This window comes from Callospermophilus lateralis, chromosome 5 (assembly GCF_048772815.1).
Source record: "Callospermophilus lateralis isolate mCalLat2 chromosome 5, mCalLat2.hap1, whole genome shotgun sequence".
NCBI classification, from domain to species: Eukaryota; Metazoa; Chordata; class Mammalia; order Rodentia; family Sciuridae; genus Callospermophilus; species Callospermophilus lateralis.
In genome coordinates this window covers 46,116,412-46,141,943 of record NC_135309.1, presented here as the reverse complement: position 1 = coordinate 46,141,943, position 25,532 = coordinate 46,116,412, and the positions used below count along the sequence as shown (strand labels likewise).

General features: G+C 42.7%; 1 protein-coding gene across 1 annotated transcript in view; it reads left to right on the top strand.

Annotated features, from left to right (window-relative positions):
• Klhl3 (kelch like family member 3) overlaps positions 1–25,532 on the top strand; it is a 104,264-nt gene that overhangs the window by 32,589 nt on the left and 46,143 nt on the right. The window contains exons 4-6 of the mRNA XM_076855872.1: positions 4,075–4,196; positions 11,946–12,108; positions 16,661–16,663. Coding sequence (XP_076711987.1) covers positions 4,075–4,196; positions 11,946–12,108; positions 16,661–16,663 — 288 coding nt within the window. The remainder of the gene's footprint in view (positions 1–4,074; positions 4,197–11,945; positions 12,109–16,660; positions 16,664–25,532) is intronic.

Sequence of the window (25,532 nt, the reverse complement as noted above, 5' to 3'; positions counted from 1 at the left end):
TTCTCTTAGGAGTGCTTTTCCCTCATTCTCACTTCTCTCCTGAATAATTGTCACTCCTCCAGAGCAGTTGTTCTTAACCACTGTGAATCAATCCAATGAGAACAATGGATTCTCCCTAGAAAAGCAGGCATGTGCTCCCACGTGCTTATCACTTTGCACACAGCTTTAGGATGCAGGAATCCCTTACTGAAGAACTTTTCAAGCAGAATCTCCTATTCTTGCATTTGACACTCTTTGTAGTTGTTGAGTACTTGTCTCTTCTCTGCTAGACAGGTTCATGAGGGCAGGGTGAGGACTTGGTCATCTTTGTGTCCTCTGGGCCTAGTGTAGTGCTTAGCTCACGGAGGCACATTTGATATATGTTTGCTGAATGAATGAACCAGTCTTACCCTGAGTGGATCTTGTTCTGTTTGGAGAAAATTATTTAGAGAACATGCATATTTACATACAACAAGTGGAAGATGACAAGGGTAAAAGGATATGCAGCTGATGTACATCTTTGAAAGTTCAGATCCTGAGATAGCTGCTAGGGCCCCTTGTGAAGAACTAGCAGAGCAGGGCTCTTGTATTAACGTTAGAGATGGAGAAAACTTATGGAATGCATGTTCTCTTTTCTAGAAATATTTTGTCAAACTGTTAGATGTGGGTGAAGAAGCAAAAATGATCAAGCCCTTGATGGTTTCTACCCCTCAGGAGGTGTTGAAGCCCATGGACTTGAGATGTCAAGAGAAAACCTCCCTTCTTACTTTTTTTTCCTCTGACTCCAAAATAATTTTCTGAGTGCTTATTTTATGCCAAACACTTTATTACATGTTGAGGATATCTTTACTAATAAGCCTGGCAAGTCCTGGCCCATTAGGTTCTTGCTTGAAATATATTAAGTGCTACCTTGTCTCCAGAATTTGGAACGATGCTTTGAATTTGGGAATATGTTTATTAAGGTCATGGTTAGGGTCATATTTAAATTATAGAGGGGTTTATTAGAAATGACTCAGGATACAGAGTTAGGCTCAGCTTCCAATCCCAGCCCTGCTCCCTACTATCTACCTGCAAATACATCTTAAAGTGCCAGTTCTATAATTTGTCAAGTGGCAGCAATTATCATCCACCTTCTGGGTTTGTTGGGAGAATTCAATGAAATAATGTGCATGAACCCTTAGTAGAGGGGATGGTACACAGTAGTGACTATAACTATTCCCATTTTTAGGGCCTGTTTAAACTGAAATCTTAATTTGGTGTAATTGTTTTTGCTGATTCACAAGAAACAATAAGATTGGATTCTGTAAGTCTGTGTGACCTATACCAGTCTCTAAGAGAGCTTTCTTAGAAGATAACTATCATTCAAACCCCTAGTTTTTCTTTTATGGTGTCATTTTTTTGGGCAGCTTATTAAAATTTTAGGTGCTTAATGTAGAAAATGAAAAATTTCAGAGTTATGCAAAGAATCAAGAAAAAGTCCATGTAAGTCCCACTGTTCAGAAAACAGTGTGTTAATCTTTTGTGGAGTATGAAAACCTGTTACGAGTCTGGTAAAAATGATCTGTCTTGGGCTGGAGTTGTAACTCAGAGATAGAGTACTTGCCTCGCAAGTGTGAGGCACTGGGTTTGATCCTAGCACCACATAAAAACAAACAAAGGCATTGAGACCATGTACAACTAAAAAAAAAAAAAAAAAAATTTAAATGATCCATCTTCCTTTCAGAAGAAAACAAAATACTTTTATGTATGTATACAAATATTTTATACAATTTCAGGAGTTTCCCTTTGTTTACCTCAAAGTTATAAACCCCTAATCTGACCCCCAAGCATAAATTCCACCCCAGAAAACAATCAGCCCAGGTTCCAGTAGCACTCTTACAGGAGGGCTTCCCAGTCTCTTGGTTCTTATAGTCAGCCTGCTGCTTTTTTCAGTATCATTTTTTAAGTCTAAGATCTTAAACCAAGAATTAGCTCTAATTGATTATCTTTTGCAGTATATTTATCAATTGGACCCTCTTTAATGAACTACTTTTTTTTTAAGTTGTAGATGGACACAGTACCTTTATTTATCTATTTATTTTTATGTGCTGCTGAGGATTAAACCCAGGGCCTCACATATGCTAGGTGAGTGCTCTACCACTGAGCCACAACCCCAGCCCTTTAATGAGCTTCTTATTAGCTGTTGAGAGAGAGAGAGAGAGAGAGAGAGAGAGTGAGAATTTAACCACTGATTTCTTTGTCTATGCTTGTTTTTGTTTGTGTGTCTCAGCATAAATTTGAGAGACTGCGAACCTAGCTTATGGGTGTAGGAGGAATCTACCATCTTTCCCTGCACCAGGGTTCATTGTACTGGGACCTTTTTCACTGGTCTCCATAGCAGTTAGAGAAGAGAGAACACAGTAGAAAGAGTGTCTCTGGTCCCCTGGTCTGGCAGTGAAGCCAGTGGGCAGGATTTGGAAATCACTCCTGCTGTCCACTTGCCTTCGTGTTCCAGAGTCACTCATATCTAGAACTGTGTTAGAGGAACTGTGTGCAGTCCGAGCAGCTTGGAGGTGGGTGTTTGCAACCCACATGCTATACTGTACTTTATTTTCTTGGCTTCAGTTTCTTGAATTCCACAGTAAACATTGGTTGAAAACAACTGCCCAGGCTATTTTACCACTCACGTTAGGGCTTCTGAATGACTTGTTTTTTGCAGTCAGGTTGTCCTTTATTTCATGTGCTGTCTGTTTCCTTCTGAAATCAGCACTTGCTGGAGGAAACTGGCACTAGGGAAACCTAAGTGCTGTCTTTATAGTGCAGGCAGGAATGTGCTGCTGCTGCTACAACCCTTGTTCGTAGCCCTGTATCCTTTATTTCTTGTTTTATTATCAGGGCCTCCCAACTGTTCTCCCTGGGTCGATCCAGCTTCCTCCCTGCTTCCAAAATTTCATTCAGAAATAGCCATCTGTTGATGTCATTCCCCTGTTTAAAACCTCTCAGTAGTGCTGGCCTCTGGATGAAGTCCAAGTTCATTTGCACAACTTGTAGGGCTCTGCAAGTCCTGCCCTCAACCACCTCTTGAGCTTCCTTCTTCGCACCATGACCTGTGTGCAGCCACAGCAGCTTCTCACCATTCCCCAGATGTATCCTTCTGGTATTTTCTTCCCTGTACACATATGGGGCCCATATCCTGCTCATCCTTCCTCACCGTGGCTGCCTGTGGAACTCCTCCTCATCCTCTAATGCCCAGCTCAATTGTGATCCCCTACTGCCTCTCTGGAGTTCCCAGGTGGGGTTTGTTGCACTCTCTCCATATTCCTGGGATTTAGGATAGCATAGTGGTTATAAATGTGGGCTCTTAAATTAGACTCCCTGGTGTTCACCCTATCCTGGTCCCTTCCTACATGTGTGACCAACAGTAAGATGAACTACCTTCCCTCCTGTGTCTCATTTTCTTTTCGTGTAAAATGGGGATAATATTAATAAGCCCAATAGGTGGTTCTGTGGATTGAAGGAGGCAACAATTTAAAGTAGGGTTTCATTAGCACTCAACAAGTGTTATTTTTTTCTTGTCATTTTGGTACTTTGTACTTACCTTTGCTGAGTTCTTATTCTTTTTTTTTTTTTTTAATTTAGTTGTAGGACACAATACATTTATTTATTTATTTATTTTTTGTGGTGCTGAGGATTGAACCCAGGGCCTCACATGTGCTAAGCAAGCACTCTACCACAGAGCCACCACCTCAGCCCCAAGTTCTTATTCTTTTATAAATCTTTTTATGTATCTCTTACTAGAACCTGTGCTCCAAGAGTTTTGTTCATGGCCCTATGTGCACAAGTTTATAGTAAACATTGGTTGAATGAGCTACTGCACATTGATTTTCCTTCACACTAAAAGTAGGGGATGCTTAAGATGGGGTTTGTGGGTGGTCAGAGACTCAAGGCTATGTGGCCTTCCCATCAGTGGCTTACAATCTCTGCCTCAGTTCCTTCTGCTTCGCAGAGCTCAGGCCCTGTTTTCCTATTTCCATGACAAGGCAGGAGGCCTCTTAGAAGTTAACGATACCATAGGTGCCAGATTTGTGTCCTTTTTGTTCTTGTTGTGAACTGCAGGTGACATGTCTGAGAGTAAAGCCAAGAAGATTGAAATCAAGGATGTGGATGGGCATACGCTTAGGAAGCTGATTGATTACATCTATACTGCAGAAATTGAGGTGACCGAAGAGAATGTGCAGGTGAGCCTATCAGTGAATTGCATGCTTGGGACCTGCCTTTTTCTAGCATTGTTTCATTTAATCCTCACAACTCAGGGATCACTGAAGAAGAAACCAACACCACAGAGAGACTAGGTGCCTTCCTGGGTCATATGGCCAGTAGGTGGGCCAGCTGGCCCCTAAACTCCTGCCTGGCTGGCATGGGCAGCCATGTTCTTAACCACTAAGCAAGGATAACTCTGGGCTCTGGGAGTGAAGGATTTTTAAAGTGTTTTTTTTTTTTTTTTTTTTTTTTTGTAGTTGGACACAATACCTTTGTTTATTTATTTATATGTGGTGCTGAGGATTGAACCCAGTGCCTCACATGTGCTAGGAAAGCAATCTACAAGCCACATTGAGCCACAATCCCAGCCTTTGGGAGTGAAGAATTTTTAATTCATGTTGATTCAGTATCTCATGAAGGAAGAATCAGAAGCTTGGGTGACCTCTCTTATCTCCAGGTCATCTTCCATCTCATAGGAAAGGTTTTTCTGTTTTTTTTTTTTTTTTTTTTTTTTTCAGCATAAAACTTCATATTTACTTGAAGCTGAAACCTCTGTAGTGACAAAAATAAAAAATACCTATTTCCCTTTTCCAGAATATCACCCCGTATTCCAAGATCTATGTATTTGAGAGGCTGAATTGAAAATTGTTTATTCTCTCAGTTCAATCCAAATGTTTGAGTTCCCATTATCTGCCATGCATTTTGTTTAGCTCTTGTGGTAGCAGCAGTGAACAGGGCTGATCCTATTGCCTGCCCTTAGGGAGTTTGCAGTCCAAGGGTGAAGAAGGCATTCAGCAACGAAGCACACCAATAATGTCTGTGCACAAATTGTGATAAGTCCTTTGAAGGAAAGAATATGTCCCAGTGAGAGAGAATCAGGGAGCTGCATTTGGATGGAGGAGGGGATCTTGGAAAGTTGGTTTCAGGACATAAGCTTTAAGCTGGGGCTATAGCATGAGTTGGGTGTTAGGCCCGTGTGGTGTAGGTCCGTGTGGTGAAGCATGCTCACCGGGGTCAGGGTGCAGGCCAGCAGAGCATCTGAGGTGCAATGCATTGAGTCTTGCAGAGCCTGCCTTGTCTCTGGCCCCTGAGATCATCTTCTGGGTGATAACAATTTCTATATCCATTTGGCTTAATCCTCCCCCTCCCTTTTTTAGTGGAAGTGTATTTTATGTGTGCTGGAATGCACAGCCACTCTGTTTTGTTACTTGTCTTTCCTGTCCAGAGTAGAATGGGCAGTGCAGTGGTTATATGCTGGGTCAGTGAGAGTCCAGACAGCTGAATGAGTTTTGGTCAGTAACAGTAAGTGCAAAATAATTTTAGTATCAGGTGATTAGAGGGGAGGTCATAGAGCTATATGATTAGAACCTGTTTTCTTCTCTTTTTGTCATTATTTAATAACTTTTTCCCTGTACAGTATAAAGTATTTACAAATTTGGATAATTAGAAGACATTCTGCTCTAGATTGTTATTGCCTGCTTAGGTAATAAGGCAATAATAGCAATAAGGTAATAATAGTAGTAAGGTAATAAGTAATAATAACTAAGGTATAAATAAGTAAAAAGTTACGAGGTAATAATTGGTAGTAAAGTAATAAGGTGATGTTTTTTGATCTAACCCGGTGTCTGTCTCTCTCTAAATTAGCTTAAATGAGTATTTTAAGATAGAGAAGCAGCCAGCCCAGCCAGAGGTCTTGGGAGAAAATGGCTTCAATACTGCTCTGTAAAGTACTTTGTGGGGAGGGAAAGTGAAGATATGAGCTCAGACAACTGGTGGAAATAGGGGCGAGGTGGGACTGGAGTAGCAAGGATGACCTGGATCCCAGCTCAGCCTGGGCACTGGTTCACAGAGGGTTCTTGCCCTGGTGCTTTCCCCCTGCAGGATGTCTGTTTCCTCATCTATAAAGTGAGGGCCTGGCTCTGTGACCTCTGGCCAGGGAAGGCATTCATGCTGCCTATCTCCTACCAGAGCTTCTCCAGTACCCCCACTGACACTCTGTCTCACGGATTCAGTTTTCTCATCTGCAGAGCAGGAATCACAATAGTCAGTGAGTTATAGACTGCCTGTGTTCAAATCCTAGCTTTGCCATTTTCTATCTGTGTGGCCCTAGCAAGTTGCTTAACCTCTCTGTGCCTCAGTGTTTTTATATCTAATATGGGCATAGTTATAGTGTAAGGATTAAATGTATCCATGTAGGTAAAGCACTTAGAACAGTGTCTGACACATGGTAAACAATAAATGTTGGCTATTGTTATCTAAAATGTGGAGGTGCTCATGGAGTAGAAGGATTTGCCTGATTTCTCCTCTGCCTGAGGGCTGATGAGGACTGAAAGGGAAGAGCCAGAGAGGGTGTAGGCACCATGATAAGGCATGGGAGGTACGGATTAACCTGATCTGGCCTGGAAGTGGCTGGGAATTGTCCCAAGCAGAGGATAGTTTGGGATACCTCCTGCTCTGGGTGTGCCTGGAATGCTTGGCAAGGACAGAGGCCAAGGCCAGCTGCCAGCTGCTGCACTGAGGCAAAGGCCCTTTAAAGGAGCTGCTAAATAGTTAGGTGGAGGGGAAGCATGCTATAGAAGGCACCGGGGAAGGGGCTGTGTTGGTTCCTCTCCTTCCTTGTGGCCGGTTGTAGAGTCTCATCTTACTCCTTTATTTGGTCAGTCATTCAAAACATGTCTTTTGAGCTCCTGCCCTGTGCTAGCAGACAGGGTGGGCAAAGAGGGTGCCATGACAGGCTGCTTCCCAAGGAGCAGCTGGGCTGCAGGTGGAAACAGATGGCTGAACAAGTGGGTGTCCTCCAGCATGGCGGGGTGGGGGTCAGGGTGGGCTGCCCAGGAAGCAGGAGACAGTCCTTGCTGCCCTGATGAGGGCCGTCAGGTCACACCTAACTGAGGAAATACCAAATATTTGGGCTGAATCTTGAAAGAAGCCTGAGTGGCTAGACCTACCTGTGACCCACTGGCCTGTGACCCCCAGGGCCTGCTGTCTTCATCTATAAGTGTGGAGTGGGGTGGGGGGCAGCATGTGCAAGGCTCCGTGGAGAGGCACCACGAGGGACTATAGGGGAACTGTCATTTGGAATCAGTGCAATATATAGTAAAACTATTCCTTTTTCTTTTCTTCCTCACTCTAAACTGTGGTAAGGTCAGGGATGACCTTGAGGAAAAACAAAGCAAGAAAGATTGAGGAGAGAGTCTGGATCAAAATGTAGATTCCTCATCATGCTCTTACATTTCTGCTGAGCCAGCTGCTTACCCATTGTCTACAAAGACATAATTTGTTAAGGATTTGTGCACTGAGGAGATGAGCATGGAGTCCCAGGGGCTCTTGCTGTATCAGATTTGGGTCTTGGTTTAATGACCATGGGAGCCACACTTTGTCTCTTCCAAGCTACAAATTTCTTGGAGAGACCTTGAGTTGTCTTTCTGGGGCAGAGGTCACAACAATCCTAACTGATGCTTATTAATATTCATTATAAGCCAGGTAGATGAAAGTCACAACTAATATGACCCATCTTATACAGTTGAAGAAGCTGATGCACAGAGAGGGAAGTGACCTGCTACAGTCACAGAGGGAATAAGTGGTGCAGTGGGGAGCTGAACCTGGCTCTCTCTTACTATGTTCTGCAACTGTGGTGAGCTCACATCTTTGCTAAATGAATGAACCTTGGCTTCTGCTCATAATGATTAATCATAATAAAAGCTGATAACTGAGCACTGTCTTTGTACCAAGCACTATGTTCACTGTTTAAATGAATTGCCTCATTTGATCCTCACAAGCATTTAAAGCAGTACCGTTATTATCTTTACTCTCCTGTTGAAGAGACAGAGAGGTTAAGTAATTTGTCCTCAGTTACATGGTTGGTAAGTGGAGAAGGCAAAATTCCAAGTGACCCTTGTAATGTCAGTGCTGTTCTGTCCACTGTCCTGTTCATCTGTGCACCCCCTACTCTCTTCCATTCTCTCTTCTTTCTCTCAACAGGTTTCAATTTAGCACTGTTTCTGTTCCAGCCTACTCAATGGCCGGCCTAGAGACCCTGGTGGCCCTGTCACCTCCCCCTGTGCCTGGCCCCTGCCCCCTGTAGTTACAGCAGTAGGTGCTTTCTGAGGCAGGGCATTTCCTTTTGTTTTTGCTAAAGGAAACAAACTCTGTGACGGGATATCCTCTGCTGTGTTTTCATGTTATCCGAGGGAGAGAAAAAACAAAACTGGGCCTGCACATGAAAAATGGAGCGTTGACCATTTGCAGGCTGAAGGGGAACCCAAAGGCTCTTTGCTGAGGGCGACTCGAGTGCCCGTCCTCCCAGACATAATGCAGAGGCAGCAATAGGAACATTTTGACTCGGGGTACTCCTCCATCTTTATGGGTGGTTCCAGCTTCCTCTCCCTAGGAAGAGGAAGTACTGACTAGTGACGCCACCAAGGCAGTCTCACTCCAAGCTGAGTACCTGAGCTGGTCTCATGTTCATGACCTTGTTCCTGCTGTCCCTCGAGGAAGAAGTGTTTGACAAGAGAAGAGGAAATCCTCTGGAAGCCTCCTGATGTCAGAGCAGGGAACTCGAGAGTCACCTCATGGATATTTTGCTAGGTGGCAATTTGCCTTGCGTTTGTGCCCAGACCCCAGAGTTCTGTCTAATTGGGCCCCACTGTACCCCTGAGATGCAGTGGTGTACCTCCTGGCCTCTGAATCATCCCCTTCAGCATTCTGACTTTCTTGACTTTTCTTCATGCCCTCTTGTATGAAGTGAAGAAAGAAAAGGGCCTTTGACTCACTGCTGATTGCAGTGAAAGATCAAAGAGAGGGAATTGAGCAGTCAGAGAAGCCACAGCCTGTTCATTTAGGAAGCCTGTTCAGGAATGCTTTTGGAGGGAGCGGACCCAACATGATGGGTGTTGTGGAGAGGTGGGAAGCCTCATAATTTTTGCCCAGTAAGTGGGTTTTGTGACCAGAAAGGAAGATGAAAGCTATGTGGGTAGCTGTATCCAGGGATGTTTTAAAAACTGAAAGTGTAGGGGCTGGGGATGTGACTCAAGCAGTAGCGTGCTCGCCTGGCATGTGTGGGGCACTGGGTTCGATCCTTAGCACCACATAAAAATAAAATAAAGATGTTGTGTCCACTGAAAACTAAAAAATAAATATTTAAAAATTCTCCTCTCTCTCTCTCTTAAAAAAAAAACAACACACAACAAACCTGAAAGTGTAACCTAAGGAGTGTGTTCAGGAAATATTTATTATTATATTTCTCAGGCTGGTTGTCTCATGACAACCTGAGAATTTGAGCACCTCAAGCTACTGTCTTCCTGGTGAAGAAGAAGAGAAAGGGGAGGGAGTGTGTTGCTGGTGTGATCTTGCTGGGACTTGTCAGGGAGTGCATGACTCTGGGGGTAGACTGGACTCTCAGGTATCCTTGGACTTCCTGGTTACCCCAGCCTAGGGCAGGCAAGTGTTGCAGTTTGACTACGACTGAGCCATCTCCTGAGACGTGTGACTTGTGTTAAAACTGGCAAGGCCCCAGGAAAGTCAGGATGATGACTTGTTGACCTACAGTCTTAACTGCAGGCTTTGTCACTGGTGCTTGGTCAGGGTATGCCATGGAGGTCATTTGGGAACTTGGAACAGGGCTTTCCATTCCTGGTGTGTATTCGGCAAGAATGGTTAATGGATCTCCATTTAACCAGCAAGCAGAGACTAATCTGGTCTTGGGATCAAGCTCAACCCACTCTGAGCAAGCTCACAGGTTAATTGAGTTTCCTAGTTTATGGCTGCTTGGGGGGCTGGTGACTGCCTACTGGGGATAGAGGTGGGGGAAGTGGTTAGATTTGGATCCTGGCTGTGTTCACTTATGTCTGAAACTCTCCGGCTAGGGTGATTTTTATCTTTTTTTCTTCCCCAGGAATTAATCAGTGGGCCACAAAATACCAAGGACATGGAGCTAATTTATTGCTTTCCACTGGGGACATAGGCAAGTGGAGGAGGGGAGAAGGAGCGGGTTTTCTCAAACTCGGCTGTGGTGAGGGGGACTTTTAGCTGTTAGGAGGCAGAGCCCTCCTTGTTGACAGTAGACACTGGTAGTGGGGGCCTTGGTGATTACTCACATGGGTAGGGATGGTAAAGGGGGACTGATTCTCCCAGTTTTAGCACTGAGAGTCTTGGGAAACCCTGCAGTCCTGGGAAAACCAGGACAATTGATTACCCTCATGAAGGGACAAGTCCTAAGAGTGGGGGCATTACGTGTGCACTTATAGGTGATGAGAGTCAGAGCTGAGGGCCCAGAGCTGTTTTGGGAGAAAGTCAGGGTCCAGAATCTAAATCATTTAAAGACTTTCATGGTGCCCAGAGTAAAAAGCAAATGATCTGCAGACTGTGTCTTTCTGGGCAAGCCTTGTAGATGGGAACAGCTGGAGTCTGGCTGCTCTCAGTCACTCTGAGAGCAAGGGCCTGCGATGAGGGGATTGTTTTAGTGTGAGTGGATGCTGGGGGTAGGAGGAGGGGTCCATAAACTAAGCAGCTATCAAATTATTCTCCATAATTTTTTTCTAAATTTCTTTTTAGAAATCATATATGTTCCTCTGATGGGGGTAGACCAGGGGAGCAGAGCTAGATGGAGTAGGACTTTGGCCTTCATCCTTATTTTGATCCAGAGGGCAGACTTCAGCAGCTGTAGGGAAATCCTAGGGAAGCTTGACTGAGGCTGGCAGTCTGAGCCTGTTACAGCCAGTCTTCCCTGACTGCTCGGAAAAACACATGCACATACACCTGAGCAAGAACTGCTTCTGTCTTGTAGGATACGGTGTAAATATTCATGTGTCTTGTGACCTTTTGAAAGAAAACTTGCTCTCTAAGAATGTATCCAGAGATAGAGTTCACATTTTATCTGCTGGATAGGAGGATAAATATGCCTGAGTCCTGAGGGATTTGGGGGTGAGCCTCTTATTCCAGTAGATATAAGATCCATGACAGTAGGATCTGGTTTGTTTTGTTTACCATGGAACTTTAGAGCCTAGACCAGTGCACAGCACACGGAGGCTCAGCAGCTAAGTAGTGAGAGAGCTAGCGAGCACTCAAGTCCTTTCTGAATGCGTAGGGCAATGGTTCTCACACTTGGCTGTCCGTTAAAAGCTCCTGGAGAGCTTTAGCAACATCTCAATGCCCAGGCCATGCCCAATGCCTATAAGTTGGAATCTTTGGAAATGACATCTACACATGAGTATTAAACTCCAGTGTTGCAGTTTGACTACAACTGAGGAATCTCCTGGGACGTGCGACTTGTGCTAAAACTGGCAAGGTGCCAGGAAAGTCAGGATGATTTGTTGACTCAGTCTTAACTCCAAGATTTATCTGAGAACAAGTGCCATACCGTGTGTGTGTCACGTGTGGCTTTATTACTTTAAGCATGATTCATGAACCAGTAGCTACAAGCATTACCTGGGTTTTTGTTAGAAATATGAGCTCTCAGGTCCCACTCTATACCTACTGAGTCAGAATCTGATCCGAATAAGATCCCGCTGATTGATATCACCGTTGGAAGCACTGCAGTGTGTCTTGGGGTTAGAGAATCTCCTGGTGCTTTGGGTTGATGAAATGAAGAGAGCAGTGGGAAATAATGCTGGGAAGTTTGGACCTAATAGGCAGTGTCGAGCCCTGAATAGATCTTGAGCTTGGGAACATGATTGGAATAGTCCCTGCCAGTGGGATATCGTGTCTTAGAATGTCACCTTCTCTTGTAGGTGCTGCTCCCAGCAGCCAGCTTGCTGCAGCTCATGGATGTTCGGCAGAACTGCTGTGACTTCCTGCAGTCTCAGTTGCATCCCACCAATTGCCTGGGCATCCGTGCATTTGCAGATGTGCATACCTGCACCGACCTTCTGCAGCAGGCCAATGCCTATGCAGGTAACCGGGAAGTGGAACACTGCACCTCCTCTGTGGGCTTGTGGATTTAATCTCCTGGCCTGCCGTGGACTCCTCAAAGATTATGAGAAGTGGTCTCTGCTGAGAAGCAGCTCTGATTTAGTTAGGAGACAAAGCACAGGTGGGAAGGTAATTAGCAATAGGTGCATTTAGCTCATTGCCAAGTGGAATATGATTAATTGCTAGGTGGGTGGTATAGTAGAGGAAGGAGATCTGAGAAGTCTTTGGGGCACAATAAATTGAGCTAAGTGTTGAAAGAGATCTTTTGTTGTTATTGAAGACGATTTTAATTTTGGTCATGATTTTAATTTTACAGCATGTTCTGTAAACATGAAGTTAAAAGTCAGATACTGTTTGTTGCTAGCCTTCTATTGATAAACACATCCCCTGCTCTTCCTTTCCACACTGTCTTGCTTTCTAGGCTACTCACTTTCAGTCCTAACAACTAAAATGCAGGTTCTGACTCAGCTAAAACCTGCTTCATCTGCTATCTACCTCCATTGATCTAAGCAGTTTGTTCCTACCCTTAATTTTTGGTTTGTTGACTTTAGAAATTATGTGTTGACTTCTGCACAAAAATCCCACTGGGCTTTCTAAACCTTAACCTTGTCCACTCACTCACCTGCTCTTCATTATTTGACAGTCATTCCCACAAATGAACCAAGTCATGTATTAATTTTTAATCAGAAAATTCTTTATTTTCCTTCAGATTAGACAGGAAGCTAGTAATTGTGTTTTTCTTGTGCATGCCAGTGCTACAACCTCTATCTAGTTTTTGTCAGATACAACTGAACAATCCTCAATCTGATAATGTGTTGATTCCATTTTAGTTTTCTGGGAGACATTCTCCCTGCTAGAGCTTGTCATTCCCTTATTTTAATGGGACCCTGGAGGGAACAGAAATGAACTAAAAAATTCAGCCCACCATGTTTAGCAGGACAGAAATCTTCATTACCATTTTTTTTTTTTTTTTTTTTTAGCTAAGGGAAAGATCATAAGGGACCTGGGAAACAGGTCCCCACATTTTTTTGATAGATTCACTTTTGGCTGCCTCCTGTCCTTGCAATAAAAAGCTTCATTTTACCCACTCCCCAGACAAACTCTGTTCTATGCCTCCTGTCCAGCAGTGTGTGGCAGGGAGCTGAGGACCAGCTGGATGCCCACCTGTAGCTCCCTGTGGTTCATGAGGTAATTAGTGTGTGCTGTGTCTCTCGGTATCCTCTTGTTTTCTCACCAAACCCCTGACTCCAGGAGACTGCACAGATTCTCATTTTGCCCTGAGTTGTGAGGGCACAGATAGGACTGGTTGTTAAGATGGGCTTGGTGGTTATGACATTTGTAAGGACATTCCCTAGTAGCCTCACTTCTGAATCCTGTTTCCTCTTGCCAGTCTGAACCTTGACTCTCCTGTTCCTCTGCTGTCCCTCTTGTGCTGTCCTTTCCCTTGCATTTCCCCACCAGACTTCTGCCTTTTCTTAGGTCCCCCTTTCTCTTCAGAGTGATGGTTCCCCAGCCCAACCTCTGCAGAGGCTACTTTCTTGATGGATATGCTCTGGCTTTTCTCCAGCAGGAGTTGAGAGCTTGGCCACGGCTGTTTGCTTGTGTGGTGGCAAAGAAGGAGTGCTTAGGTGCCAGGAATTCTGTGGCTCCTCCTTTGTCTCCCTCACCAGCCCTTTCCTTCTGCCCAGTGTGTGCATGGATCCGTGCATATGCAGCACATGTTCCATCCTTCTGTAGTTGGCTGATAGGATTGTCTGAGGTTTAGGGAATGTGATGAACTCTCACCTTTAACAAAGGCTCCCAGGCTCATGTGGCTTGGCTTTTCCCCTCTTTCAACATCTATGTTCTCCCTTTGCCCTTTTTTCTATCTGGTGGTGCAAATGCATCTGTGGGAGAGAGGGGAGGATGCAGTTAGGGCCATGTCCACCATCATTGTGTTTCCTCGTGCTGATGCTGTCATAGTGTTTGGGTTCGGGCATCATTGAGGGTGCATGTGCATGTGCAGATACCCCGATGGATTCTCTTTAGCTAGCATTTGATGAGCTCTCGCTTTGGGTCACATCCTGTGTGAAGCATTTTATGGGCATTACTTTGTTTAATTCACAGAACAGCTGAGGAAACCACAGAGAGGTAAAATAACATGAAGCCATATAGCTAGCAGGGACAGAAGTGGAATTCAAACCCAGACAGTTACTCCAGAGCTGACATTTGTACTACCACTGTCTACAGCTTCCAGGCCCCATTTGGACGTAAGAGACCTTGTGAGTCAATGAGTGAGGAGTGCAGGTGGCTGGAGATGGCATTTTCCATTAGAAGTGTGTGCCTGGAAACCTGTGCCATGTAGTCACCAGATTCCAAGAACAGACAGCATAGACAGACACCCAGCTGTCTGCTAGACACAGGGTGTCTAGGCATTTTGGAGTAGGGAAGCATCATGTGGGCGTCTCCTTCTCTTCCTGGTTGGGCTGTTTCCTCCCCACACATGTTGCCTGTTGCCTCACTGCAGGAGGGAGCCGTCTCACTTTCCCTGGCTCAGTCATTATCATCCTCAGGCTGAGGGCTTCCTCCCTGTGTGCAGGCCCATGACCATCTCCCGGATGGCTTTCTTTGCAGCCCTCAGCTGTGCACACGAAGGAGGTTATGTAATGGGATGGTGCAGAAGTTAAGACAATGATGAGAAAAAATTAGAAGTGAAGGGCAGGAAGCCTGTAGTGTCTAGAAAGAAAGTAGAATGTGTTATGTGTGCCTACCCCTTGCAGTGATGTGGCTCTGCTTTGTTTTCTTGGTCTTGCACACTGGTGTTTAAATGGGACCTGGTGCTCTTTACCATTGCTGCTTCTTGAGAGGGATCGGCTGCTTTGTCCCTTCATAAAGGTAGGCACCCACAAGAGACAGTGTTGTTCTGCCCAGTGATCACTGGTCTCCTGGGCCCTGACTTTTGTTAGGTGTTTGAAGCCAACAGATTGTAAGGAGACCATCTAATGCTTTGGAGCTAATTGACCCTGGGCTCCTTTTCTCCTCTATGATGGGTGTAGTTCATTCTGTCCTGTTTCTAGGATGGTTTGGAGATAGGGGCAAGGGGGAGAGGCCGAGCAGACACCCTGAGCTGGGCTCTGCAGTCCTCCTGCCAGCCTCCTCATTTGCACTGAGAGTCTCAAAGCCGAGTCTAGGCTAGAAAGCAGGAGTCCTTGAGCTACCTCCACTAGTGCTGCAAGCCACACACAATCTGGGGATGGAGGATCATTTCCAAGGATTTCTGCTTTTGGTTTCTTTTTCTCCAGATGCCCCAGGCAAATATGTCCTTACTGCTTCCTCATCTTCCCCAGGCTCTGGCCAGAGGGGCTGTGCCTTCACTTGTCTGCCTGTTCCTTTTCCAGTGAAAGATTTCTTTTTCTGTTATTATTGCTGCTATTCTACTTAAATACAAAATCCATCCCTGATCAGTACAGAAAAAGTGGATAGGCAAAAAAGGACATGAAAAGCACCACCATCTACCCAAAGAGAACCACGGCCAACACCTTGATGTATATCTTTCTGAGGCCTTCTGGATCTTTCTCATTGTATATGTGTGTTTTCCAGCTTAAAAAAATCCTTAGCCATTACCCATGTTGGCAGATACATTTCTTTATCATTGTTTTAAAACTTTAGAGAATGTAGTCAGTAAAAGCAACTTACACTTGTGCAAACAGTACATATATAAAAGAGCAAAGTCCATCTTCTAGGCCCTCTCTTTGAAGAGGACAAAGGGAATATATTAGGTAGCCGTATAAAATTTGTATATCATGATTTTTTTTTTAACTGACATAAATAGAATTATTCTGTACTCATTGTGTTTTTGTTTGACTAAAAACAGTCTTGGAATTGTTTCCAGATCCTTGTGGATGGCTGAATCTTATTATAATTTTTATCTGCTGTATCATGTGGATGAAGTATAGTTTATTTAACTAGTCCTCTGTCAATGGACTCTAATGTTTTCAATTTTTTCTTGTAGAAAATGCTTCAGTGAGAATTCTTATGATAATTTGGAATATATTTGCTAGTACTCCTGTAGGGATGCCGCTTTGATAATATTAATTGTTGGACCAAAGAGAATGTGCATTTTTAAACATTCTGACGGAGTTGGGGATGTATTCAGTTTAGAACACTTAGCTGGCATGCACAACACCCTGGGTTCCATCCCTGGCACCACATAAATGAATGAATTTATAGGTATTGCCAAATTTCTCTCTCAGTAAAACAAAGGAATCTTATTTTTAAGGCCAGTTCTGGCTTTCTGAGAAGTCTTCATCCTGCCTAGTGAGAGCAGGACTTTGGGAGGGGGCTGGAGCACCTTCCTTTCTCCAGGAGGCTGTTTGGGTCCCTGACTCCTGAAGTCCCTTCTGCTTCCTATAAATCTGGTTTCCCTCTTAGGGTGATACCCCTAGGTTTTTACTATGATATTTGTTCTGTGGTGGAAAAGAGTGGGGTCCACATTTAGAGGCTGCCTGTTCAGATTCCTGCTCCCAAATGACACTCTCCCAGTCCTCCTGTGTAGCTGGTAGCTGGGAAAGGGACCCTAGTATCTTATGCAGCCTATTTCTTATATATCATTATTGTTGTTTCCAAGAACTGCTTAATTTTTAACCTCAGAGGCCAGGGCCCAGGTTATTGTTATTTGGCCATGCACTGGGCTATCAGCAGAGCTGGTGGGGAGGGATGTTAATGGGACTTCATTAATGAGATGGCAATTAAAATTCTTTGAACATGTTGTTTACATCAGTCTGCCAAAGTTGAGCTGAAACCCTCCAGCCACAGGATGGAAAAGCCATTGGATTTCACGTGCTCATGGAGAGAAATGGGCTCCTCCCCCACCAAATTGACTGAGTCATTTGAGACCTTGGAATGAAGTAATTAAATTAAGGGCTGTAGGAAAGTTTGGCAAAGCATTTTAAAGTCATTGACCTCTGACTCACTGAGGATCTTCTTATAAAACTGCTGCCCCCAACTTGGCATCAAGAAGTGGTGGTGGTGGTGGCGGTGGGAGGTTTTACCATTTTTGAACACTTGGTGGGGTGCACACACTTCACGGGCATTGGCTCATTTTAGTCACCTAACTATAAGGGAGCCTGTTATTTGCTTAGTCTACAGGTGAAGACACAGAAACTCAGAGAGGTTTAGTAACTTGCCCAAGATGACACAGCTCGTGAGTGGCAGTGCCAAGGTTCATGGTGAGGCTGTCTGACTTCAGAGGCCTGTGCTCTGAGCCTCTACTTACCTCCCCTCCTGCACTGGCCAGTGCAGTCTGTCTGCTGCTAGTGGTTGCCTCCCTCCTGCCTCCCTTTGATTTTCCCTTCTATCTTGAAGCCGGAAAATGCAGCAGCAGTGCAGACACAGATAGCTTTTGCTGCTAGCTCTTCTTTTTTTGGTAATTTCAGGATACTTCCTTTGTTTCTTCTATTTTCTAGGTAACAGCAAACTTCAGTGTTGCATCCATGGCACTGATAACTGGGCAATTTCAATATAGCGCTTGGCTCTGTATGTATCCATGAGGGGAAAGAGAGAGAGGAAAGGTGGTACAGTACATAAATTCTGGATTCAAAATGGAAAAGAGAGTCAATATGGAAAGAAAGCTCATTTCCTTTCATCCCTGGGGAGGGCGGATGTAATTATATTTAGTCTGAGGGCTGGTGGTTGTGGCCCTTCTGGAAATTGGTCAAAGTAGGTCTCCTTTACTTCCCTGTGGCAGCAGAATCTTCTCCCTGAAGCAGAGAAACTGTGGGCCTGGAAAATCAAATATTGATTCAAGAAAGCTTGCCTCCGCTCTCCAAAAATAGGATAATGAGGACCAGAAGAGAGAGACTTACGGCAGTTCTATTTCATTTTTTTTTTTTTTTTTATCTTGCCAAATGTTTTAATTCTGTTTATGTGCTCACCTGTATTCAGCTGAGTTCTCCTGTAGTTGTGACCAGTGGTTCAACTCAGAGGCACTCACACATGTGCCCTGGGGATTATAGGGTTCATTTCATCTCTGCAGGTCAAAGAAATCACAAGTGGATTATCAGTTCCATTTGTTCTGGGCTGATAGCTTAGATGATCCAGATCAAAGGATTTGGTTTACTTCTTCCCACAAAGAGAAAGGAACAAGCTTGAGGCTAGCTTGGGAGGTAGCCTGAGTCTTAGACAGTCCTGAAGAATATTAAGTTAAGTGCAGTAATTATTTCAGAGCTAGTAATTATTTCAGACATTGTATTTAACACTGAAGATTCAGCTTCCAACAAGGCAGACATGCCTTTTGGGGCTGCAGTCCCAAACAGACTTCATATGGTAAGGCAGGGCGATTGGTGATATGACAAATTATTATTTCCTGTTTTGGGGTATTTGGGAACATTGAATACCACTTTATGTAGCCTGTTGGAGAAAGATGTATATATGTATGTGCACACACATACATATACACACACACATATATATATATAAAATATATATATATTTTTTATACCAGGGATTGAACCAAGGGTGCTTAACCACTGAGCCACATCTCCAGTCTGTTATATTTTATTTAGAGACAGGGTTTTGCTGAGTTGCTCAGGGCTTCAGTTGCTGAGGCTGGCCTCCAACCTGTGATCCTCCTGCCTCAGCCTTCTGAGTTACTGGGATTACAGGTGTGTGCCACTATGCCCCGTGAGAAAGATCTAAGTGATAGGTTAGGTCTGGCTTTGGAACATAGGACCGACTCCAAAATACTTAGAACAACTTTCTCTCTAGCACCCCTGAGAAGAATTCTTAGGATTTTATGGTTTCCATATTGAGCTTTACCCCAATGTCTTGCTCAGGACTGGTTTTTATGATCTTAGGGATTAAGGTACTTATCAGAATATTTGTTATGATCAGACAGCCTTGGTTTCAAGACCTGGCTCTACCTCTTACTATTATGTAAGCTTCAGTTTCTCCATCTGTAAAAGGGGGATGTTGATATGCACTTCAGTAGTATGTGGTAGCTACTATTAGGAGATGCCTCAACCTCCTCTACCTAGGCCTCCAGAGAAATCTTTTTTTCTGGGATGCCACCAGTTTTCTCATCTTTTTACCACTGGAAGTTGTGTGTGTGTGTGTGTGTGTGTGTGTGTGTGTGTGTGTGTGTGTGTGTTGCATGTGTGTTGCATGGTGGGGGAAAAACTGGAAGTTACATGTTGGCTCTTCCTCTTCTCTATAATTTCTCATCCTAATGGAAAGGAGCACACACATAATGTTTCATGAACTAGGATTTAGAACTTAAACTTTTTAGTTAAAGTCTAGCTAATTAAGGCTCTTAACTAGAACCTTAGTTAATTAACACTTTTTCTTCTGTTTCTAGTCTTGATTAAGGAAGAAGAAGCAAAAAGACAAGAAAAGTTAGTTTATTACTGGAGCGCTCCCCTGTAAGGAGCTAGCCTGTGGTTAAAGAATGCCTTGCCTTGTGGGCATTTGACTCTTCCCTGTGATCTAGCCTTGCCTGTCTCTCCATTGCATATCCTGGTGCCTGGCACAGGTCCTATACTCAGTGAGTGCTCAGTAAACCTTTGTCAGGAGACTGACGTAGTAGAGTGTAGGTGCTCACTAGACTCCACTACTGCTGTTCTTTACATGTGCTCTGAATTTTCCTGCTTCTCTGCTTTTGTTTCTACTTGAAGTGCTTCTCCCTGTTATGACCTTGTGGACTTCGTGTTGGGAATATTGATGCCTTGCCTTATCTTCTCTTATGAGCCAGGAGGCCCCTTGTGGGCATCAGCTTGTTTTTCTTCTTTTTTGAAGCAATGCTGCATTTGCTACATCAGGCATTAACAGTTATCTAGTACTTACAATGGTTTCAATAAATATGAGTTTTATATATTTGTTTATTAGCCTATAATACTTTTATGAGATATATACTATAATTAGTGCCACTTAGTAGGTGAGAAAACTGCTGCCAGAGGAACTTGAATAACTTGCATTACAAAGAAAGTTTGTTGAACTCAATGGAATTAAACTTGGTTGGTAAGACATTGCAGGTCCATAGTCTTGGTAGTCCTAGAGGATGTCTTGATGCTATGGAAAAACTTTTCTGTTAGAGTGATGCTGCCCCCAGAACTGGACTTTGAAACAGAAACATGGGTTGGTAATAGTCACCCTTTGTTTCTAAAGAGTTTCTTTTTTAAAAAAATTTTAAATTTTATTTATTCTAATTAGTTATAAATGATGGCAGAATGTAATTCAATTCACATTACACAAATAGAGCACAATTTTTCATGTCTCTGGTTGAACACAAAGTAGAGTCACACCATTTGTGTTTTTAAACATGTACTTAGGATAATAATGAGTTCACTTGTCTCATTCCACCATCTTTTCTATCCCATACCCATTTCCTCTCCCCTGCCTTTGCCCTATCTAAAGTTCATCTGTTCCTCCCATGCTCCCGCCCCGCCACTGATTCATCCCCTTTATGAATCAGCATCCTCATATCAGACAAGACATTCAGCATTTGTTTTTTGGGGATTGGCTTACTTCACTTAGCATTATATTCTCCAATTCCATCCATTTACCTGCAAATGCCATGATTTTCTTATCTTTTAATGTTGAATAATATTCCATCGTGTATATACATGCCACATTTTCTTTATCCATTCATCTACTGAAGGGCATCTAGGTTGGATCCACAATTTAGCTATTGTGAATTGTGCTGCTATAAACATTGATGAGGCTGTGTCCTTGAAGTATGCTGTTTTTAAGTTCTTTGGGTATAGACCTAGGATCGGGATAGCTGGGTCAAATGGTGGTTCCATTCCCAGCTTCCCAAGGAATCTCCATACTGCTTTCCAGATTGGCTGCACCATTTTGCAGTCCCACCAGCAATGTAAAAGTGTGCCCTTTCCCCCACATCCTCACCAACTCTTATTGTTGTTTGTATTCTTAATATCTGCCATTCTGACTAGAGTGGGATGAAATCTTAGTTTTGATTTGCATTTCTCTAATTGCTAGAGATATTGAGCATTTTTTTTATATATTTGTTGATTGATTATATATCTTCTTCTGATAAGTGTCTGTTCAGCCATGCTAACGAAGAGAAGTACAGAGAAAACTCAAATTACTAATGTGATAAAAAGTAAATATCAAAACAGACACTGCAGAAATACAGAAGATAACTAGAAATTATTTTGAAAATTATACTCCTATAAAATAGAAAGTATCGAAGGCCATCGACAAAATTCTAGAGTCATATGATTTGCCCAAATTGAATAGGCAAATGATTTGCCCAAATGATACACACAATTTAAACAGATAAATTTCAAGTGATAAAATAGAAGACACCATCAGAAGCCTACCAACTGAGAAAAGCTCAGGACCAGATGGATACACAACTGAGTTCTACAAACCTTTAAAGAAGAAATAATACCAATATTCTTCAAATTATTTCATGAGATAGAAAAAGCAGGAGCATTTCCAAACTCATTCTATGAGGCCAGTATCACCTGATTCCAAAATCAGGCAAAGACACATCAAAGAAAGAAAACTTCAGACTATATCTCTAATGAACATAGATGCAAAAATTCTCAATAAAATTCTGGCAAATCAAGTACAAAAATATATCAAAAAGATAGTGTACCACGATTAAGTGGGGTTTATCCCAGGGATGGCTCGACATATGGAAATCAATAAATATAATTCATCATCTCAATAGATAAGAAACATGTGATCATCTCAATAGATGAAGAAAAAGCACTTGACAAAATACAGCACTCTTTCATGTTCAAAACACTAGAAAAACTAGGGATAACAGAAACATATCTCAACATCATAAAGGCTATCTATGCTAGCTCCAGGCCAACATAATTCTATATGGAGAAAACCTGAAAGCATTCCCTCTAAAAATTGGAACAAGACAGGGATGCCCTCTTTCACCTCTTCTGTTTAACACAATTCTTGAAATACTGGCCAGAGAAATTAAACGAAAGAAATTAAAGGGATACGTATAGGAAAAGAAGAACTCATATTAGCACTATTTCCTGACAATATGATTCTATACCTAGAAGGCCCAAAAAATTCCACCAGAAAACTTCTAGAACAAGTAAATGAATTCAGTAAATTAGCAGGATATAAAATCAACACCCATAAATCAAAGATATTTCTGTATATCAGTGACAAATCCTCTGAAAGGGAAATAAGGAAAACTACCCTATTTATAATAGCCTCAAAAAAATAAAATAAAATACTTGGAATCAACTTAATGAAAGAGGTAAAAGACCTCTACAATGAAAACTACAGATTGCTAAAGAAAGAAATTAAAGAAGTCCTTAGAAGATGGAAAGATCTACCTTGCTCTTAGGCAGAATTAATATTGTCAAAATGACCATATTTCCAAAAGCACTATATAGATCAAATGCAATTCCAATCTTAAGAGCTTCTTAAAGATTCCAAAGTGGACTAATAACATATAGTCTCATCTTTGAACTTCAAGCGAACAATCTCAAGACATAGGTCATTTGTTCTTCCATTTTATGGATGAAGAAGACAAGTGTGGAAAGAAGTGACCATAGGAGATCACTTAGCCAGCTTTTCTCTTAGCCAAAGCTCTTCACCATGATCTCCATTAGAACAATCAAGGCAAAGCAAAATGAACAAAAAACCAAGTAATTGTTAAAAGTAGATGATGACTCTCAGGGAAGTATCTTCTGGAAGCAGAGTAAATACTTTCTGGGAAGCAGCTGTTAAGAGAGCTGAGTAATAATTTTCTACCAGAATCCTCTTCCCAGAAAATCAAGGACAATCCTGTGTGTGTGTGTGTCTGTGTGTGTGTCTGTGACTCTCTCTCTCTCTCTTTCTTCTCTTCCCTCTTTCCCATCTCTCCTCCGCGCCCCACCCCCCTCCACTCAAGATCAGACCCAAGGACTCATATATGCTAGGCAAGTCTTCTGCCACTGAGCTATATTCCCAGCCCTATCTATCTATCTATCTATCTATCTATCTATCTATCTATCTATCTATCTATCTATCTATCTCTCTATCTAGTGAGACAGAGTCTTACTCAGTGGCCCAGGCTGGCCCTGAACTTGCAATCCTCCTGCCTCAGCTTCCCAAGTATCTGGGATTATAGGTGTGTGCCTGGCTCTGTTGTTTCTTAAGTGTTGCTAACAGAAAGGGGACTCTGACCAAAAATTTAGGGGCTCCACCTTGACTCTTTAGACTTAAAAGAGAAAAGAAGATGGTGTTTTCCTCCCTCTCCTTATTTCCATCTTTCCTTTTCAATCCACCTTTACTTAGTCTTAATCTTTGAGTGGTATAGCACTACATATATTCTGTGACCTTTACAGGAAGGTTTCTTCCAATTTTGGCACAAGTGATGCCAGTGGTCATTTCCATGGGCACCAGTTACTTTTCCCCGGATTACTCTGGTTTTGGTCAGTTTCCCTCCAGGAGTCACCGTGTTGTTCTTTGCTTTGTATACATAACTTCATCCCTTGTCCAAGTAGAATTTGTTTCATCTTGGGCATAAACATCTTCAATTTTAGGAACAGCTATCTACTTACTTTGGTTCCAGAAACTCTGCTCATGGCCAATAAAAGTGGCCTTGCATGGAGGCCCTCCAGATGCATTTGCCTTGTACATGCCCTCTTCCTAGCAGATCTCACAGGCTCTAAGAGCAGTGAGATTCCTTCTTTGATCCCTTTCTTGGTCGCTTCCTGCTCATGCTCTGCAAATTCCTGGGTTCATGGGCACCAACCTTGGATGAGAGGCTACTGACATTGATTCCCTTATTGCATGCTCCCTACCAGATACTGCATCTCGGGAGGATTTCAGGGGATGGTTCTGTATGAACAAAGAAGCAGTCCACTCTCGAAAGAAGGGACCTAGATTAAATCTGTCAGGCCCACAAAGCTAGAGATGGAAAGATGTGGAAGACGATTACTTTCTGCCTTCATTTAGCTCTGAGGCTTTCTGGTTTTTTCCTTATACTACCTAGAATATGCATTTCTGCATATCCATTGTCTTTCTTTTCAAAATCCAAGCCCATCTACTTTGGGCTTTTTGAGCTTGTAAGGAAAAAAACCTTTTTTTTCCACAGCATAGAACTTACTTTCTTATCTCTTCCTGTTTTCTTCATTATTTTTCCTCTTCAAATGATAGTTCTTTACTCAACCAAACACCAACATGGGAAGGCCAGATGTGGCTCTGGACCAGATAGGTTACTACAGTGTGCAGGACTCTCCTCTGAACCTGAAAGCTATAGGCTTTCCTGCTGACTTACAGAAGCAAAGACCAGCTTCCTACCCTGCTGACGCTGGCAGTTGTTTCTCTTTATGAAGAATCTGACCTTTAGGTTGGGTGTAGTGGCATACCTGTAGTCCCAGAGACTTTGGAGGCTGAGGAAGGAGGATTGCAAGTTGGAGGTCTGTCGTAGCAACTAGTGAGACCTGTCTCAAAATAAAATAAAATAAAATAAAATAAAAAGCAGGGGGTGAGAGTGTGGTTCAATGGTACAGCACTTGTCTAGCATACATGAGGCCCTGGGTTCTATCCCCAACACCATGAAAAGAAAGAATCTGACTTTTAGGTTTTTCTTGTTATATACAAATATAGTCCCAAGTTTCAGGATGGACAGGTTTTAATAGTATTGACAGAGAGAGATCCTTAGGCTGGCAAGGAGCAAGTGGAGAGCCTTTTTTGTTGTTGTTAGTGAAAGATGAAAGAGATTGTTTATAACTCCATCTTTGAGAATAAACTAGTAACATTTAAAGTTTCTGGGATGACATCATTACTCTAAGTACATGTATGAAGACATGAATAGTGTGACTGTATGTTGTGTCCAGAAAAGTTGTGCTATATATGTGTAATATGAATTGAAATGCATTCTGCTGTCATAACAAATTAGAATAATTTTTTAAAAAGACGTACAAATAGTAAATATACAGATTGTCAACATTAAAAAAAAACAATCTGGGATGAAGGGAATTCACACAAGAGTCTGAAGTTATTTTCATATAGAAAGTTAACAGTGATTTTTGCAAGAAATAATTACATCTTAATTTCTTTGATTTTTGAGAAGTTGATGAGTGTGAAAGGGGCTTACCCATGATCTGATTTTATTTTTCATTATGTAAGTGCAGCTAGCTTCATATTTCAGGAGCCTCCCTGGGATGGAGGGATCCTGAATCTCATTTAAGAGGGTAGCCAGACCTGGGCTGGGGTTGTAGCTCAGTGGCAGAGCATTTACCTAGCATGTGTGAGGCACTGGGTTTGATTCTCAATACTACCTATAAATAATAAATAAAATAAAGGTCTATAAACAACTGAAAAAATATTAAAAAAAAAAAAAAAAAAAAAAGAAGAAGCTAGCTAGACCAAGCAGGGATGCTCTCTAGTGAGAATTGGGTGATGAAGCCCAGAAGAGAATCCAAGAGGTTACCAGTTTGGGT